The sequence below is a fragment of the Strix uralensis genome, chromosome 2 (assembly GCF_047716275.1).
Source record: "Strix uralensis isolate ZFMK-TIS-50842 chromosome 2, bStrUra1, whole genome shotgun sequence".
NCBI lineage: Eukaryota > Metazoa > Chordata > Aves > Strigiformes > Strigidae > Strix > Strix uralensis.
Window position 1 is genome coordinate 107,001,825 of NC_133973.1, and position 19,635 is coordinate 107,021,459.

Sequence of the window (19,635 nt, forward strand, 5' to 3'; positions counted from 1 at the left end):
ACATAGGAAGTGTCGTCTGCTGTTCAGAGGAGCTTTTCCTTCTTGCTGGAAGTTGTCTGGACCTGAGGATGAGCCTTGCCTGTGGTTCCTGCAGGAGTGCAGCTGCAAGAGGACCCTGGTGAAGGGGGAATGCACACCTGCTCTGCTGTACCAAGCCCACTGGGAAAACACACCTCATGGCAACCTCAAATTGGCAGCCGTAACATGATACAGGTTGAAGCATGTGTGAAAGTGCACTACTGACAAAAAAAAATCATAGAATGGTCCTGTTTTTGTCACTTCTCATGTAATATCAGCATGTGATTTGGAAACATTTAGGATTGATTTTATTGAGCCTGTTCCTTATGCTGCACCATTCTGTGTTAGGAACTTTTGTCTTATCCGTGCTTAAACTTCCATCCTTGTGTTGTGTAGAATCAAGACCCTTGTGTGCAGTCTTCTGTAATAACAAATGTATCTGCTGGTCACCAGATTTGACTGAATTAGGATATGAAAGAGTATTAAGTTACTGTGAGTGTTGTGATAATAAGTAGATAGGTAGAGAAGAATCACTCTGTAAATCACAAAAACTGAGGAAAAAACAGTGGTGCAGATTTCTCCATCAGTAAGCACCAGAGAAGTCACTGTGGAGAGGGGCCTTAAGTGCTCCAGTTGTAGAAAAAACAATTAATTGTACCAATAACCAGAAGTAGTGAATCTGTAGGAAAGGTGTCCTCCTTAGTTGGCAGGGGGGGAGTATACACAGCAATGTTATTAGCTATCATTACCTTTATCATAGTAGTGCCTACAACCCAACCAAAATGGAAAACTTGTTTGTGTTGTGTGCCTAATAAAAAAGTATAACTTCAAAATTTGTAATTATCTTCTAATGCGGCTTTCCTCCTTTCCTTAGGAGAAAGGCCAGAGTATAAAGTAATTCTGTTATGGACAGTTCTATGGGCATGTCTTCCAGAGTTTGAACCTTAAGTCTGCAAATCTGTAATTTTTAATAGTACTGTCACTGTTACTTTGACATTCTGGATTGAAAATCCAAATATTAATGACAGCTTTTAAGAGCTCACTAGACAAAAGTACAGTCACCTCTAGGTTTCAATCTATTGAAAATCATTTAACTTTGGCATTACATGTCATATTTTGATTGACTAGTACTCTGGAATTCATAGAAGAATTCAGCTCAGGGGGAGTCTTTGGAGATTGCCCTCTTCCACCCTTCATCAGGACCTTGAGTGGTCAGGTTTTGGCAGTGGTCTCCAAACTTTTTTGATCATGCACCCCCTCTGTAAAAATGTTTTGAGCATGCACCTCCAATTTATGTATATTTATTTTTAAATATATTAATGTACTAATGTATTGATACATATTATGTACACTATAAAGCATACACAAAAAAGCAGAAGGCATAAGATAAAGATGAAAAACACTGTTTAAAAATATTTTTTTATTTATCAGTGACACAATATTTTCTTCCCACACCCCAAGGGATTGTCTTGTGCATCCCCTGGGGTGTGCGCACCCCATTTTGGAGACCACTGATCTATAGGGTTGAGATTTTGCAGCCTTTCCGGTCAACCTGTGCTAGTGCTACACCACTCATTGTGAAGATGTCTTTTTTTCCCTTTTGACTAGACAGAATTTCCAGTGGTGCAGCATGTGTCCCTCACTTCTTGTACTTCTGCTGTGTGCCTCGAGGAAGAGTTTGATTTAAGGCTCTTGATAAGCATCCTTCAGGTAGTGGTATCCAGCCACTAGGTGACCCCCTGGCTACTTTAGTGCTCTTAGCTTAGCTTAGACAAGGGTCTTCCATGGGCTTAAGTTCAGTAAGGGTCTTTGTGGCATCTCCCTTATACTGGGGAGGAGGAGGTGGCTGGGAAGAGCAAAACTGGGTGTGCTGTTCCAGATGCCACCATATAAATGCTGAGTAGTGGGGAATAATCACCTCCCTCAGCCCATCAGCTGTGCTGCTTTGCTAATACAGCCCAGTACACTGTTAGCCTTCACTGCTATGAGGATGCCTGCTGCTGACTCATGTTGTTTTACCTTGGTGATCCTGCTGATGTGTTTCCAGAGATTATCATTAAGATCAGCTGCTAGTCTCTTGGAGATTGAAACACTGATCCTTTGCATGTGCAGAGGAAATGCACTGCCTAATGATCTCAGCCTTAGAATATTCCTTAACCCTTATTGAACAAGTGACTGAGTAAAAACCAGAGTTGTATATGTCTTTAGAACGTGAAAGTAATGCTACAGAACCATAAAAAGGACCAAATCTGAAGGCATTTAAGGATTGAGTTAAATTGTCATTACACTTCAGGACAGCAAACTTGCTTACTGAACTACTGAGTGGAACTCAGTCTTTGACCCTTAATGTCATTTAGCCTTTTGGCTTGTTAGTATAATCCATTCCTTATTGGTTCTTCAGGCATAAGCCCTGGAGTCTCTAAACAAATCATGTCCAGTAACTTTATATGCCTTCACTTTGTTTAAGCTTTGATAGTCTTCAGAAAAATCTTTCAAAGTCTTTTCAAATTCATATGATGATTAGGAAAATGAATAGCAGTTCAGTTGTGGGTAGTGGGGAATAGGTAGTTTGCTACCGAAGTCTTGTACAAAGGATTAACCTACTCAACTTGGTTGAAATCTCAGGAGACCTTGTACTTCCCTTGTATCTTAGGACAGGCTCAGTGCAGATTCTGAAAGAACAGTGTCAGCTGAGTTAGCAATCCTGAATTACACTTTGAATGTCTACTACTAGTTCAGTATATTCAGTAGCAAGACAAGAAACGAGATAGCTGTTCGTGCAGCAGTTGTTGCTGTGCATGAGTCAGTGTAGATTTCTAAATAACCATACCTTTAATGTACCACCAGTAGAAAATTACTTCTCAGCTGCTTCTGTGCTTAGCAACAGCGAATTACCTATCTATGCATCTAATGTGTCATCCTCCTTCTCTGGTCCCTTTCAATATGTTCACAAGAGTGGTGCAGTGAGTTGACCTTAAATAAATCCTTAGATTTATCCCACGTGTTATTTTACCCCTTCTGAAGGCTGCTGCATCCATTAGTTTTCAGTGGTGCAGGAAATGTGACAGTAGGCTAGGAAATTGTTTGTAATGGCTCTGCAGGCTGAGCTTTACCAGTTGTCCAAATGCAAGCTGCTTTTCTTGTGTCCTTTTCAAGACCTCGCTAAATCCTGAGTATACGGGGAAACTAGATGGAGTTGGAAGACTGTTTTATCATCCAGAGCACTTTTATGTGGTGTAAGGCTGAAACTATGGTACGCACATACTTTGCTTTCGGTATTTTCAATATGGAACGATATTTTCAAGAAGTTGTAGTCACTCATACTACTCTTTTGAACAGGTATCAGCAATTTTAAATCAGCAAATTAGAGGCAAAGCTTGTTACGTTATTCCAGTAGAGATTGTAGTTATTTGCAGCCAGAGGCAGGGAAAATATCCTCCTTGTTGCTAAGTGAGCTATACTTGTTGATATTACTGATACAGCCTTTTGGGAAGCTTGTGTTTGACTGTCCACTTCTATTATTCTGTCCTTTTCAGAATCAACCCTTCATGGGACTGAGTTCACTCTTTTTTGTTTTAGAAAGAATAGCTTTTACATTTATGTATTAAAAGCTTTTGTTATGCCTACCTTTTTAAGCTATTCATGCCATTTAGTGGAGTAAAATGACTTGGTCTCTTATCACTGTCATGGTTTGTCATTTCCAGACTTCCTTCTGACTTCCTTTTTTTCTTTTTTCCTTTTTTTTTTTTGTAATGAGAAGCCAAGAACTGATACCTTCCCTTCCTATTGGAAATTCACGTGCTCAACAACTCTGTATTTACTGTTAATATTTAAGGGCTGTCTGTCCAGTTTTAATCCATGTAATAACTGTTCTGTTTTTGTTGAAGAGGAATGTTGTGTAATGCCAAATAAGGTTGAAGACTGTTTTTTCCAGTGCTCTTATTAGTACCTTTATCAGCAATATCTGTCACCAGAAGATTCTCAAGTTAATTGGATAAGCTTTTTTTTCCATCGATCATACTTGTCTTTTAATTCTTTACAAATAACATCCAGTGTCGACTATTCACTTTGATTTGTTCTCAGATGTTTGCTAACAGGCCTAGATTGTCCCATTCACTCTTTTACAATAGAATATTTAATGCAAGACTTCTAGTTTTCTTCCAGACCTCTGAGACTTTTCCAGGACTCACATTATTTGCAATTCTTTTTCAAAGATCTAGGTAAATCTCATCTTCCATAAGTCTTGAATGCAAGCTATCTGGGTCTGCTGATTTAAAAGCTCTGTGCCCATTTGATATCCTTGCATCAAATGTAATATAACGGCATTTATTTCCAAGATATGTTTATTGAGCATTTCTGCTTATTTTGATGCAAACCTTTTGTCCATTTTTATCTGACTTCTCTTTCTGCCGTACAGTACTTTTTCCTTTTCAAATTCCTATCTGTCTTTATCTGTCCTCATAGCTAAAAAGAAAAGGCATCTGCAGCTGGTGGACATACCACGTCTTGCTGTCTGACCAGATTATGTGCACTGACTTGTACAGATTGCTGCCTCTTGACTACTGATAGGAAAAAGGCTTTTGATGATACGTGTAGCATAGACCCACATTGGTGTGAAGTTTAAACCTTTAGTCTTCAAGACTAGTTTAGTGGCATTGCAGAGAAATCTAATATTGTATTGTCAAGAAAACATTGATTTATTTTTTCCCTAGATTGATTACACAGTATGACAGGTAGCACTTTTATTATTGTTGTAGAGGATGTCAGGAATAACACTGAACCTAATATCTCCTGTCAGGGTTTATCGATGAGCAGTGTGCTTTGTCTCCAAAATAAATCAAACACTTGGATCCAGACATGGAATTTAGCTGTGTCCCAGTTAAGGCACTGAAGGCTGTGTGCCAAAGGTGGACTACGCACCTAAGCTTTTGGGTGCTTGTGGAAACCTAATTTTTGTACAAATCAAATCATTAAACACCTGTGCAAGAGAATGAATGAATGAACCTGAGACCAAATGTTAGGTATGTCCAGAGCTGCTTCTGTCTTGGAAGGGCTGAGCAAGTTGTCATGGCAGTTGTATTTGAGTCAGTTTGGGTTATGTTTAATTCTTACTGGTGTCCAATTTGATAGACATGTTTCGATTTATGCCTAATAAATGGTGATAGCACTGATGCATCAAGTTATGAATTCAATCAAAAGCCATTATATGTGATAGAGGAGGTTTAGTGCTTTCTTATATAAGAGACTAGTCATTAGCATGGTGGCTTGGGAATAATGACCTGGATTCAACTTAAACCTAGGGAAATTCAAGCCAGCTTAGTCTGGGAGTGTTGTGTTATAGCTTGGAGTACTGAAATTACCTTTCTGCCTGTGACACTTTAGATAGGAGCGCAAAATATTTGGAGCTGTAACATCAAGAGATGGCACAAGAGCAAGCTTGGTTGTAGCTATGGTGGGAGGAGGGTTGCCTTGATTCTAACCTCTGCTTCCAGGCTGTGCATTCATTTTACATTAAACAGTCATTGGATAATATCCTGGGAAGCTTACCGTCAAACTCGCTAGCTTGAAAGATGATCCAAGTAACTTTCATCAGCCCTCCGCCACCTGCAGAAGTGGCAGGGACTGACTGTAGCCTGGAGGATTTTTTGCTGAGTGGGGAAGCTTTTAAAATAAGGTAGGAATATAAAACTCTGTCCTCATTGCTTGGGAGACTAATTAGTATGGCTAAGCAGGTATAAATGACTTGGCATAAGTGGTAATGAGTTCTTAAGTAATCATAGTTAGATTTCAAAGTCTTTTAACCTAGAGGGATTTTTTTCCCCAAATTTAATCTTTGCAGAGTATACCAGGAAAGTAAATGAAACCTCTAAAATAATTTCAGAATGTTTTTTTTTCCAAGTTCATAGTTTTATAGTAGGACAACCTTCAGTATGGAAATAGCTAAATCATGCTGTATGAGAGGCTTATAGTGCTTTGTTAATACGTTTTCTAGAGAATGTAAAGTCTTTGTTCTGCGTGAGTCTTCTTGTACTGACAGCACTGTACTACAGATTTCAACCCACAGCAGATGTACAACATCTGCTTTAGAGGGACAAACAAGTAAAAGCAGCCAGTTGGGTGGGATAGGGATAGTTTTAGAGAATGCTTCTGAGTAGTAAGCTGTAACAGCAGCTCTTTAAGTTAACCAAGTATCTCTAGAACTTGGTACCGAAGTCAGTGTCATTAAGCTGACTTTATCACTCAAATTTTATTGGGTATGTCTTCATTTAAAGTTACATACTGTAACTAATAAGCATCTCTGTTTATGAGCAGATAGTATATCTGTGTTAGAACTTTAGAAGTGTTTGTAGAGAGTTTTGTTAGCCAGATGTCATCAAGGCAAAACTGTAAAAACCTGTAACATTATTGACTGTCAGGCTGTATAACTTTAAAATTGTACCTACTTATTTTCAACAGCCTACTGTAAGTACTGGCTAAGAGAGGCAGTTCTACTTTAGAAATACTGTACAAGCTTATTCTCAGCTTAATCTTTATGTCTATGTTTGATGTTAAGCACTGGTTTCAGATGCAAAATGTGATTACTTGTGGGATTCTGAATGTACCATTCACCTCTAGTGAATTCTTTCCATCTGTCTTTCTGTTTTGTTAAGAAATATCAATTTCTCAATTCTTGTTGATCTAATTCTTTTTTATTTCAAAAGCTAAATGTGCTGAGTCTCGCTGGGATAAAGTTAAGACCAGTGCACTAAACCAGTACAACTTAGCAATTTTTTTTTAACAAAATGAAATACAATTTCAGAAGCAGCTTATTAGACTTGCAATATATATTTCCAGCATGGAAAAGTGGTAATCTTCAGCTCTTCTGGTCTTAATTCTTCCATCCAGTCTTTATATAGCACTAACACACAGAATATCATAAAACACATTACTTATGACTTGTTAATGTAATTGAAAGGAACGCTCAGCTGAATCCTGCTTTATGTTATGCTGTTACTTGACACTCATCAGAGTTGAAGTGGATCACTGCTTTCATGGGCCTCTTGCCTGTGTGGCTTTTTTTTCTTGTCATCAGATTTCATGTAACTTTACAGTGTGTACTAGTGAGGGCTTTTTCATAATGTAGTTATGAGGATTATAATTTTGTGTGCAGGCATTACCTCCCCCTCACCCCCAAGTTTTAGCTGCTGGTAGAGCTATTAAAGGGCCACTGGTTATCAAAATGACACAGCTTTAATTCTGGGTCTAATACATTTTAAAAGTAAAAAAATGTCAGATTGTGCAGAAGACTTTTTTTATTCATTTGTCTCACTTGGACGTTTCATAGTAACTAGTTGTTTCTAAAATAAGTGTCTCATTCATTATAATAGTAGAAAAAGTGGGTTGGTGATTAAAAAAAGAAAAAAGAAAGTGTCCCTGTTTGTAGATCTCAGGTTTTTACCAGTTTCATATAAACAAGAACACTATATATGTAAGTTCTAAGGTAACAGCTTGTTTTTTGTGTTTTTTTTTTTTTTTTTCCTCAGTAGACCTTTTGTCAGCAGTGCCAGTCAAACTTAGTCAAAATCTTGGTTTATAATCAAAGTTAAAAGATTCAGGTTTGTTAGCTCCAAGGGTGTGATGTACCTTCTTCTAAGGTTCAGCCGCTAGAGGGGGTCTAAACCACCCTCTGTACAAATATGGTTTATGCTAGCTGCCAAAACACCTTTTCAAATTTACATGTTTGCTGGAATGTTGTGGAAACATACTTTTTAAAGGTGTCGAATTTCATCATGTTTTTGTTTTAACTGAGGCTGTTTTTTAAGGGTAACTATTCAGAAATACTTATATAGTTTAACCATTTGAGTAACTTTTCTTTGCAGGTGATCTTGTGAATTAGTGTACCATCAATGATGGCAGAACATCCACCGTTACTGGATACCACTTCGATTATAAGTAGTGAAATCCCTCTTCTAACTTCCCCTATTGTTAGTGGGGATGGAGCACAACAGGTAAGGAAACTTCAATATCTTTTTTTTAGTTCTTCCAACAGCATTATTGACATATTGACACTGTAAAAGATAGTAATACTTCATCTAGAATATTTTTGTGCAGTTTTGGGCATGACCATGATTTTGAGATTGAGGTGAAGGTAGAACTGGTGCAGAGAAGAGATTTGTAAGGAGCATGAAGCAGAAAACCCGTCTTGTGACAGAACGTCTTTGTAGAAGGATGGAACCAAACAAATGCCTAGTTGTCTACCCATGCTTGAGTCCTAATTTGGAAGCTATGTATTTACATTACCACATGGCCTTGTTAAGGTTAATAAGCTGTCCCCTATGGTAGAACTTACTAGCTCAGGCACAATATGTGCTAACAACTCTGTGGTCTCTATACTGACTCTTGCTTACAACTGGGTATCTTGAATGGTGGGACTTGCTTTTGTGGGTTAGTGTCTGGACACTTCTTCAATTTTTTTTTTTTTTTTTTTTTAACAAAGCCAGTCAAAGTGATAGAAAAACTTACGATTGTGGTTTCAGAACACTTGAGAAAGGTCAGCTCCAGTGAGGAAGAAGTGTTGGCAAAATCATGCGTTATCCATTTCTTTAACCTAGGAAGACTATTTTAACCCCCACATAAGCACAGTTCTGGAGCAGTTTCCAATGGGAGAAAAGGAGTGAGAAATTAAGTGGTTTGAAGTATCTGAATGGATTGAGAGATCACTGTAATAGCAAGAGACTGAACTTGATGATGTAAGGAAGTCCCTTTTAGTCTGCTGTTCCCATGTTTGATCTTTGTGCAGAAGAAATAATTATTTATCATAAAGAGGAATTAATTTGTAGGGTAAAAACACAGATGAGCTCTAAAATGAGACTGGAGAATGGATTGCAACAGTTCATGAGATAAGGTTTGGGCTGCAGTGAGATCTTAACAATGCAGGGGAAGCTTAAATACAGAGAAAGAGCTGACAGATCTTTTTAGTAAATATATGGATAGAACATTCCAGAAAAAGGGAAAAAAAAAAAAAGTATCCAAACTTGCTTTGTCTTCCAATTTGTTCAAAAAATGATGTTTAGAAGTAGTAATCTGTAACATGCAAGAGGAGAACTGTTATTGTTTCCTTACATGTTCTGCCTCAAAGTTCAATTTTAAAGCCTTGCAAACAAAAAAGAATAAAGCATGCCTACGCAAAGTTAAACATTTCACCACCTTTTCTTTTCCCAATTGTGAATATTCTTTTTTCTTACTATTGTCATTTTAAAATTGTTATAGATGTGTCACAGAACCCTTGACATTGGAAGGGACCCCTGGAGATGATGCAGTCCAGCTTTTCCCCACTCAAAGCAGGGTCAGCTAGAGCAGGTCACCCAGGACCATGTCCAGTTGGCTTTTGTGTATCTCCAAGGATAAGGGACTCCACCGCAGCCTCCCTGGCAGTCTGTTCCCCAGTATTCAACCCACCCTCACAGTGAAATAATTTCTTACATTTTAGTGGAATTTCTGTATTTGTTTGTGCCCATGGCCTTTTGTCCTTTCACTGGGCACTGCTGAGAAGAGTCTGACTCAGTTTTGTTTATTCCCCCTGCCTTCAGGTATTCATGCACACTGATAATAAGCTCTCCCTTGGTACATCTCTTCTCCATGCTGAGCAGTCCCAGTTCTCTCAGCCTCTCCTCACAAGTCAGATGCTCCAGTCCCTTCATAATCTTTGTGGCCCTTTGCTGGACTCTCTCCACTATGTCCATATTCTTGTACTGGGGAGCCCAGGGCTGGACCCAGAACTCCAGCTGTCTCACCAGTGCTGGTTGGGTGGAAGGATTACCTCCTTGACCTGCTGGCAATGCTCTTCCTAATGCAACCCAGGATGTTGTTGGCTTTTTTTGACTCGAGAGTGCCTTGCTGACTCACATTCACCTTGTTGTCCACCATTCCTTTTCTGAAAAGCTACTTTCCAGCCAGTCAGCCACCTGTGTACTGGTGCATAGGTTTATTCTTCCTCAGGTACAGGGCTTTGCATTTCCCTGTGTTGAACTTCATGAGATTCCTGCTGGCCCTTCTTCTGCTTGTCAAGGTCCCTCTGGGTGGTAGTGCAGCCGTCTAGTGCATCAAGCACTCCTCCCGCCTTTATATCACTTGCGGGCTTGTTGATGGTGCACTCTGTCCCATCATCCAGGTCTTTAAAGAAGGTAGTAAAAATTATCTGCCCCAGTATCAACCACTGAGGTAGATGACTAGTAAATGGCCTCATGCTGGACTTTGCACTGCTGATCACAACCCTTTGAGACTGGCAGTTCAGCCATTTTCAGTCCACCTCAGTGCCTATGTTCAGTCTGTACTTCATCAGTTGCTATGTAAAGATGTTATGCAAGACAGTGTCAAAAGCCTTGCTAAAGTCATAATAAACAGTATCTACTGCTGTCCCCTCATTCACCAAGCTAGTAATTTCATTGTGGAAGGCCATCAGGTTTGTCAGGCATGATTTCCACTTTGTGAATCCATACTGACTACTCCCAATCACCTTTTTATCTTTAATGTGTTTAGAAATGGCTTCTAGAAAGATTTGCTAGCTCATCTTCCCAGAGCTGAAGGTGATGTGGACCAGCCTGTAGCTCTCTGGATCTTCCTCCTTGCCCTTTTTTGAAGATTGCGGTGACAATTGCTTTCTTCCAGTCCTTGGGAACCTCCCCTAATCACCATGACCTTTCAAAGATAGTTGAGACTGAGTTACTTGTTCTGTCTTCCCCAAAAATAAGACTATCAAGCTGTGCTGTCAAGCTAACTCTGTAATGGTGCAAAATTTTGAGTCAGATATGATCTTAAATGTTCTTTTGGGGATACTTTTGCATTAAAATGTTGTCTCTTTCTTCTGCCAAGCAAGATTAAAACTGGAAAACAAGCAAAGAATTTCTTCAAAGAAATGAATTTGAGGGAGTTTCTGTTAATCTTCCTAAGGGAATAACATCATATATGCTGTTGGTGTCCTTTTTTTTTTCTTCTTTTAAAAAAAGCAGCTCATTAAGAATACTGTCAAAAGTGGAGCTGGTAGTGGTAGTGTTTATTTTAAAAAAGAAAAAAAGAGAATCTTCAGAAAGCATTGGGCAGATTCTCAGTTATCAATTAAGTCAGTTTCTTTCTTCATTTCATGATAACTAGCAGTTATACCACAATGTTGTCTACTGTTCTGTGTTCCACAATGTCTAGTGAAAGTTGCAACTTTTGTTTTCTGTCCTTCGCATCTGATACATGACTCATGAAGAATCTGTAAATGCATTTGTTCAGTGGTAAGAAACTTTACTGGAAATCCTTTTTGCATCTGGTGATTTAAAAGCCATCACTAAGTAGGAAATACTTTGTATATCTGAACTATGGGAAATCCAGAATTGCAGCTACTGCTTACTCTGTCAAGGTTGCCCAATTAAGACTTAGGCCACAGAAAGGTCAGGCAGGCTATTATTTTTTTATAAGGGTCTTAAAATTATTTATGTTTGTTTTATATGGTATGGTAATGAAAGGGGTATACACTTTCAAATTAAGAGTGATGTATTCAAGTACAAAACATTGTAATTCTGAGCCTTTTTCATATTTTTTAAAAATATTTTAATCCATTAAGTTCACTGTATTCCTTTTTTTTTTTTTTCTTGTAACTTTGAAGCTAGGAGAAGTGTGAAGACTTTTGCCTTCATGATGGAGTTGCTCATTTTTCTGAAAGTCTTCTATTTGCTTAGCTACAGTACACACATTCTGTAGAGGTTACTTCCCTAAAATATGAAGACTACTTCTCCAAGTTTCTTTCATAACAGCATCATGGTGTTGGATTGCATAATCTATAACATAATCTGTAGTACTGACAGAATTTGTGTTCCCAGAATCAAAATTCAGAGCTATTCTGTCCATGTAAATAAAAGTGTGTAGGTTGGACTGTAGCTATTCTAATTAGTTTTAGCCAGTCCTGACTGAAAAGGTGTTGAAAACCTAGTAGAAAATTCTTCATTTAAATATTTTGTTTATATGTTGGTATTTCCTATGTTAGACTAGTTAACTGTATCCTAAACTTGCGAGTTTTTGTTCAGCTGTAAAACATCTGAGGATTTTTTAATAAATTCCCCCCTCCTTGCTTCTTACTGGATTTAACTATTATAATTATTGTGACTTATGTTGTATATACTGCTTAACTGAGTTACCAGATGAATATAGACCATTTAGTACTTTTCTGGAACAGTTCATATCTTCAAAATAATCTATTTCAAACACTTGAAGTTCTGCTAGCAATTTAAATGTGAAATAGCAGTACAAATATTTGAACATGTTAAGATGAAAGGTCATATGCTTCAAATAGTGGAAGTGTCTGATCACTGTAACTTTCCACCATGTTTTAAAACAAAACAATTTGACAAAGTGAGAGGAATGTGCGTGTTCAGGGAGAAAACATGGGGAACTTAAACTGTGTGGATGTTCATATGCTTCTCAGTGCTGCTGTGGGAGACTGCCTTGTTCCATGTCCCACGGAACAGGGACTACTGTTAGTATCATGGGACAAAACTGGTGAAAAGAGAAAGCAAAGACCAAGCCCATTAGCTCCTCCTTCTCTGTTAGGCACAGAAGTACTGCTTTTGCACCTTCTCATCACTGTGTTCAATGCAAGTGGGTAATGCACTTCTCATATCTTGGTGGTGAGTAAGATTGTGGATGAAGTATGGAGAATATCCATAGGAGTTGATAGAAACCAAGTGAGACTGAGGAAACATAGTATGAGGACAGAAGTGCTTGAGGGTTTTTCATGTAAGGGTAACTACTGCAGTGGGGCTTTACTCATTATTGCTGGGGCTGGACAGGAAGAATGTGCTTGATTATGTGAGTCTTGATTTGGTGGGAGGAGGTAAATTTGTGATTGAGAGGAAAATGAGGAGGCAAGAGTTCAAATTACTTTAACACACTGTTTTCCTCATATTAGACTGATGTTAAATTGTTTTGGAAAGTTTCTACAGCACCCAGTGCTATTCTAAGACATACCAGTAAATTGCTGACAAAAGTTTGCAGCAGCCCTCAAGTTCTGGAGCTGCTCTGCACCTTCCCACTAAAGCTAACAGTTACAAAGCAAGACATCCCTACATAACCTTGGTGTCCTTTATTAACAAGGTAGATAGCACTCTTAAAGTAGCCCAGTAGCTGTTAACCATTTCCTTTTCTTTGGGGAATGGGACACAGTATTTGACCTTCAGTCAGCTTTATTTCTCAGCAAGGTATAGTGATAAAGTAATACTTCTAGTTTGGGAAGATGGTTGCTTATCCTCCAAACTTTATTCAGAAGTTTAGATGCTTAGTGGGTTTTCCAAAGATCCCACTGTGTGTGTATATATATGTAGTATGTGTCTCTGTGTATATATATACTGTGAGTTTATCTGCAGTTTCTTTGAACTGAAATAGATATTTAGCATGAAATCTACAAGCTAGTATTTCTAAAATCAATTTCTTCTTTAAATATGTAAACCTCTGATCTTAAAGTTATTATTAACCTGCTATCATAGGAGGAAGTCTCCAGCAGAGTAATAGATGGCTATAAAAACAAACGAAATAATTCTGAGAATCCCCTTTTTTGGCTTTCAGATTGTTTACATATGTGGAGTCGCAGCAGAAAAATAATGGTGAAGATGTAAACTAGATTACTAAATGCTTTTCCTCAGCTTTAGTTCTGACACTTTTGTTTCTGAAAAGCATATGGTACATTATCAAGTTCCAGCTTGCTTTGGTTTTGCCTTGCTGCTGAAAATCAAGCCTAGAACTGCATATGTTTCATGATCTTTTCCTCTACAAGGAAAAAAAAAAATCAGTGTTAAAAGTTGTTTAACAACATATACTGTTATAACTGTTCTCATTGCTCTCCATATTGTGCTGTTTTCCTTTCTTTTATCTGTGTTTTGATTTCATAGAGTATGGAGTACTTACATGGCTGCTTCTGTCTTTTTTTGGTTGGGGTTTTATTTTGGTTTGGTTTTTTACTTCCTCTTTGGCTCTGTTGAATTAGCAGATACATCTAACTTTTCCTTTTGGAGATTCATTAGTTTCTTTTAGTTGACAATTATTCTTCCATCCTTCAGTGACTTCATTGCATTGAAGCGCACCAGAACTCTGTTCACCGGAACCATTGAAACTCTTCCACATGAAATGCTGCAGCGCCAGTTTACAGAAGCTGATTATCAAGCTGTATTTTTTTCCAGGATTGAGTAGTACTTTTGTTTAGCAACCATCACTAGAAAATACATAATCAAACTGGTATGGGACATTCTGTATACAAAAAATCTTTTCCATAAAACTTTTTAGCTGGTTGATGGCTCTGATTTTTAAAAAACAACACCACAAAGAAAAATAGCTGTGACGATGTAAGTTTTGATGCCTCAAGATTATTAGATCCTTTCTGTATCTGAGTTAATCACGTTTTTTGGTCAGGAAGAGTGAAGTTTTGTCTTAGTTAAGTGTAAATATATTTTTTTTTGCCTTAGAGATCAGAATTTTGTCTTACGTATTTAAACTGTATCCTTGATTGCAGATGCATTGAGTTGCTTTAAATTTCCTAGAGAAAGTGAGAATTCAAAATTCTTTGGTATACAGTTATGTATGAATACTATGCTGCTTTTGGTTAGCAGAAAGCAGCATCAGATTTATTGCACAATTTATACTAGCATCCAAATATATTTATTTTAATATTTGCTGTCTGAAAATAAATGTAGAAACAAGAGCGAAGGCTGTGTAGTTCATAGCCTTTCCTACTAGTATTCAGTATGAAAATTCATGGAATGAAGTATCCTCATAAAACTTCTCTGAGTAATCTTCCTTTCTCTCTAAAATGTCTATTTTCATTTGCGTAATATGAATCCTAGATTAATTTTGGTCTCTGATACAGTAGATTCCTCTCAAGATACTTGAGGCAAGATTTCCCCTGTTGAATGAATCTCTTCAGAAGCTGACATTTGGGAGAATTGGATGACATGTGAAAATCGGATTTAAAGTCAGTTAGTCACTGTAGGTTGCTAATATAGTCAATGGGGAGAAATAAGCATGTCCAAAAGATTATCTCTTTCATGTTTTAGGAAGATGACTAAAGATCTGTGCATCTCTGTTTGTTTTGGTTTGTTTTAATAAGGTGAAAAGTTGCCTGGAGTTACAAGCATTGAGGTAGCCCAGTTCTTCTCTGTGGTCTGTTGCAAGTGGGCCAGTTCCTGAGTCTGCATGCCCGTCTATCAGTAAGGTTTGGAAGGGTCCAAGCAGTGTCCTGGACTCAGACATGTTCCTTGGTCCCCTTCTCTTCCCTTCTCTGTGCCTTGGAATACTTAATGCCAAGTAAGCTAGGACCTGAATGCCAGAGTCCAAGACCTATGAAGTCACCCCTGTTGCTTACATACATTTCCTCAGAAGACAGCTATCGTAATCTAAGTTGTAACAAAAATGTAACTGCTTTACAAAGTCATATTTTTAACTGCAGAAACTCCACTCTTAAAATATGTGAAAATTACACACTTTGTGAACAAGTAATCTGAAGTGCATCCCCTGCAAGCTGAAGTCTCTTTTCTCCCTAGGCAGCATTTCTTTACTGAGAGGGTGGTCAGACACTGGAACAGGCTTCCTAGAGAGGTGGTTGATGACCCAAGCCTGTCAGTGTTTAAGAGGCATTTGGACAATGTCCTTAACATTCTTTAACTTGGTCAGCCCTCAGTTGATCAGGCAGTTGGACTAGCTGATCATTGTAGGTCCCTTCCAACTGAAATGGTCTATTCTATTCCCTGGAGATTGAGAGGTTTCTCTATTTATAACTGGGCAAAGTCCATCTGACCCTCTGCATATTACAGAATTATACACTTTATAGAGCAGCCAGAATGACATTCTGCAGGAAGAGAGACTCGGGTTTACACACCATAGCAAAAATGGCCCTTGGGCTCTAATTTTTCTCCTTTTCTTTTTGAAATAGAGGAGAAAATATATGGGAAAAGATTGGTGTTGTAGAGATTTCTCCCACCCAGCCCTGGGTCCAGTACTGACTGGGCGTTCCTAACCTGATCAAATTGAGAACGTAGCCTTTAATTTCTCTTTCAGCTCAGGTTCATATTGTCACACAGTGATTTGATACACAGTGATACCCAGATTTGTACAAAGCTGGATGTATAGGGTACTTTTATCAGGGGAAATAAAGGCTACTTAGAAGTGCCATTGAAACTCCTAGCATTCTGATGTTTTTTAATGAAATACTGTTTTGACTAACTAGAGAATACAGCTCTTCCTTTGACACTTTTGTTTTCTATTTAAGGTAGAAACGTTAAAGATACACCCATCAATCTTAAATATTATGTGCTTTTAACTTGCTATATCACCAAACAGGAATCTGAGCTGCCAGAAGCAATGTTGGGAAACATAAAATTCTCTTCTAGTCCATATACTTTCTAGACTAACAGCTTACATGTTTCTTAAGTCTTCTAAACTCTTCAGAAACTGAATGCCCGAATTCAGTTTCAGCTACCTTACTTGTCTTTTTCTCTTAATTGCTACAGTTGCATTGCAGGAAGGGGATTGTTTTTAAAGGATATTTATTACAAATTTTGATTTGAGTTGTTGTTCAGCAGAGTTCTTTAAAAAAGGAGAAGGTAGTAGCTTTTTCTCCCACCTATCACTTCAGCCCTTGAAGCAACTATGTAAATTACAGAATACTGCAGAGTCAGAGTGAGCTCAGCTGCTGCATGCTTCATGGAGATCTCCACCAGAAACTTGCTGTTCGTGGCACTTATGGGTTGTAGGGGAGAAAAGCAGTGTCTGTCCTGCTTGCTGGGTCCTCATTTTGTACTTCAGAAGGGTGAAGGAAGTCAGGACAAGCGCTGAAAGGGCTCTGCCTCAGCCTACAGAGGGGGAATCAATTGTAGCTTTATGACCTTTCTGAAATAATGAATTCAGCTTTAGGCCAAAGGTTGATCATGACCGCTTTATAATGTTGGATATTGTTTCTCAGTGAATGCCTAACTGGTTGCACATACTTTCAGACATGTCCAGATATTACTGACAAAGAAATTCTTTTAAGTAAAGTGCCATTGACTTGCGTCATCATTAGCAAATCTGTTAACTGTCAACCTCACTTTGTTCATCTTGGCTAGCTTTCATAATGTTTGTAAGATTCTTTTTTTGTTTATGACTAGGTATTATATGGAAGCAAAATACTAGCAAAACTCCCTAACAGTGGCACAACTGTTCAGCTTGTTTCAAATGTGAACTAACCAGCAAATTAATTCTTCCCCTCTTCTCAGCATTAAGATCTTCACAACAGATTCAGAGAGCCTGGAAGTAAGCAGTCTTCAGAAGTATTTTTTTTTTTTTTGCATAGGGAAACACCAAATAATACCTATTTGACACAGTACTTTGTGGCAGCTGCTGGTACAGCCTGCAGTCAAACTGCAGCCTGCAGTGGGAATGGCAGAGTACATACAGTTGAAGTACAGCTGAAAAGTGTCTTCAGTTTTGATGCTCAGTTGAAATAATTGCAAGGGTGTTTGATTCCACAAGTGTTGTGAAGAAGACAGGATTATTACAGTAAGAGAAGATTTTTAATTTTTTTTTTTTATTTTAAATACTATCTAAAAACCTGTTGTGAATCAAATCAAAAATCTCCAAAGTGCCTGGCTTTCTTTGATCAATGCCACATGTAGCACTTTACAGCACTTTTTTTTTTAAATTAGGTTTTTGATTCTCTGAACATGTAGTAGCATCTTAAGAAACTAGGTGTTTGGTGTTTTTTAATTGTAATTTTCACTTCAGACAATCTTTGTTAAATTACTTAGTTTTCCAAAATTAGATTGACAGTTTTCTACCTTTCAGTGCATCTAGATACAACTTAAATGAAAGTTTGCTCCCTGATTCTGTTTTGGACTGTTGCAAATACACAGGGAAAGTGCCTACTGAGGGGACTAGCCCCTGCAAAGTATTAGCTGAAAGCTCAGCCCTTGCTACCAATTTGCTGTGCAGTATGAGCCCTGTCCCTCATCCAGTTATGCTTAGCATTGTAAAGCTGAATTCCTGTGGACTTCAAACAACAAAACATTGTGAAATGAGAATAATCTGATTGAAGTCTTCCAGTTTTTATTTATAGAGGTTGATGTGTCTAACCACTGGCCAGGACCAGATGCCTCAGAAAGTTCCAGAGTTCAGTGACTGCCCCTAACACTGCTTCCTTCTAATTCCCTGTAAACAAGGATTAGCTTAAAACTTTGAAGCACAAATGTTTGTCTGTTGCGTTATCCAGATTCTTTGAAACGCTTCTGTTACCCTTGCAAATTTTCTGTACACTATCTGCTAACCACAGACTGTGTCAATGCTAATGAAACAGATTGGGTTTGCTGTAAATGACACAAATAAAACTTTGCTTAGCCAAGCTGTGAGAACTGAGAATGCAAAAGAGACGAGACAAAGCAGAAACAAGTAGATCAAAACTGTAAGTATTTCTCAATAATAAAGAATGAGACAGACACACTTATGGAACATACAGTGATTAACTGTTACACGTGGACGCTGACAAGTCTTGAACATTTATCGGTGACATTAGATGCAGATTTTAACGTTTATCTTTTACTGATTCTTCTCAGAAAACTTTATATTTTTACAAAACAAGGCTCCAAGGCATCTTTTTTTTCTTGCCCCCACCCCGGTAATCAGCTTTCTGCTGATCATCTTTCATGTGAAAAGAAGGGGGGGAAACATTTGAATACAGTAAGAATTTAAAAACCCTTTTCATAAATAAAATCAATATATTTGCTAGAATAAAAAAAAAATCACCAATTCTCAGATCTTTCCAACCTGCCTTTCTATGAAAAACAGTGAAAGCTTATTGAAATCTATAGTTTTTGAATGTCAGTGCCACTGAACAGTCTAGTCATCTTTCCAACCTCCCTGTTTCTAGTTGCTTCTAGGGATATTCTGTCATCTTAGTGTATTCAGTGGTGCTGACAGTATCTTGTAGCAGTGGTTAAAGATGAAATGTTTGCTGATTTTATTATCTGTCAGCTGCCTTTTAGAAAAATGACGCAGAGTTGCTCACTCTCTCCTCTGAAAATATACATAGGCCTTAGGAGCATGTCACTGAAAAGATGGCTTCGTTCTCTCGCTTTCATCAGGATATGCTGCTACTACCAGTGTAAACTGAAATAGTTTGGATTGTGTTTGTTTTTTCAAAATCCCAAACATATAAATTGTTACTGCAACATATTATGTAACACTTAATTCGGTATGGATTTCCTCCCTAGTCCTGAAAACCAAGATTTGTTAATGGCCTTGCTACCCAAATCTTTTCTGTTCTTTGTTAGCAAAGTGTTAATCTCCATATATGGAGCAGTTAGATCCCTCTAGATTATCAGTTGTTATTAGCAGATGCGAGGGTAGAGAATCGTATAGTTGTAGGAATCCTGTAAATTGGAATTTGCTCAAATAAATTTGGTGGAAAATAGAATATTTTTGAATTTTAAGGTTAGAGCATTGAATTGTGTTACTTAGACAAAGATCAATGTCTATAGGACACTTCTAAATAACAATGAGAAGCCTGTTTTCTTCTGTCATTCATACTAAAACCAGAAGATAATTTAAGGCAAAAAAGAAAATTCTAATGTTACTTTTCCT

The 19,635-nt window shown here is 37.9% G+C and overlaps 1 protein-coding gene across 8 annotated transcripts in view; it reads left to right on the top strand.

Annotated features, from left to right (window-relative positions):
* Nucleotides 1–19,635, top strand: part of FNDC3A (fibronectin type III domain containing 3A) — a 125,402-nt gene that overhangs the window by 11,080 nt on the left and 94,687 nt on the right. For 4 of the 8 annotated variants that reach the window (XM_074859687.1, XM_074859688.1, XM_074859686.1 and 1 more), the window contains exon 2: nucleotides 7,878–8,006. The exons of 2 other annotated variants lie outside the window; for them this stretch is intronic. In XM_074859687.1, coding sequence (XP_074715788.1) covers nucleotides 7,905–8,006 — 102 coding nt within the window. In that variant the 5' untranslated portion in view covers nucleotides 7,878–7,904. Of the gene's footprint in view, nucleotides 1–6; nucleotides 214–7,877; nucleotides 8,007–19,635 lie in introns of those variants that run through there. 2 more of the 8 variants (XM_074859689.1, XM_074859691.1) reach the window with 2 other exon arrangements.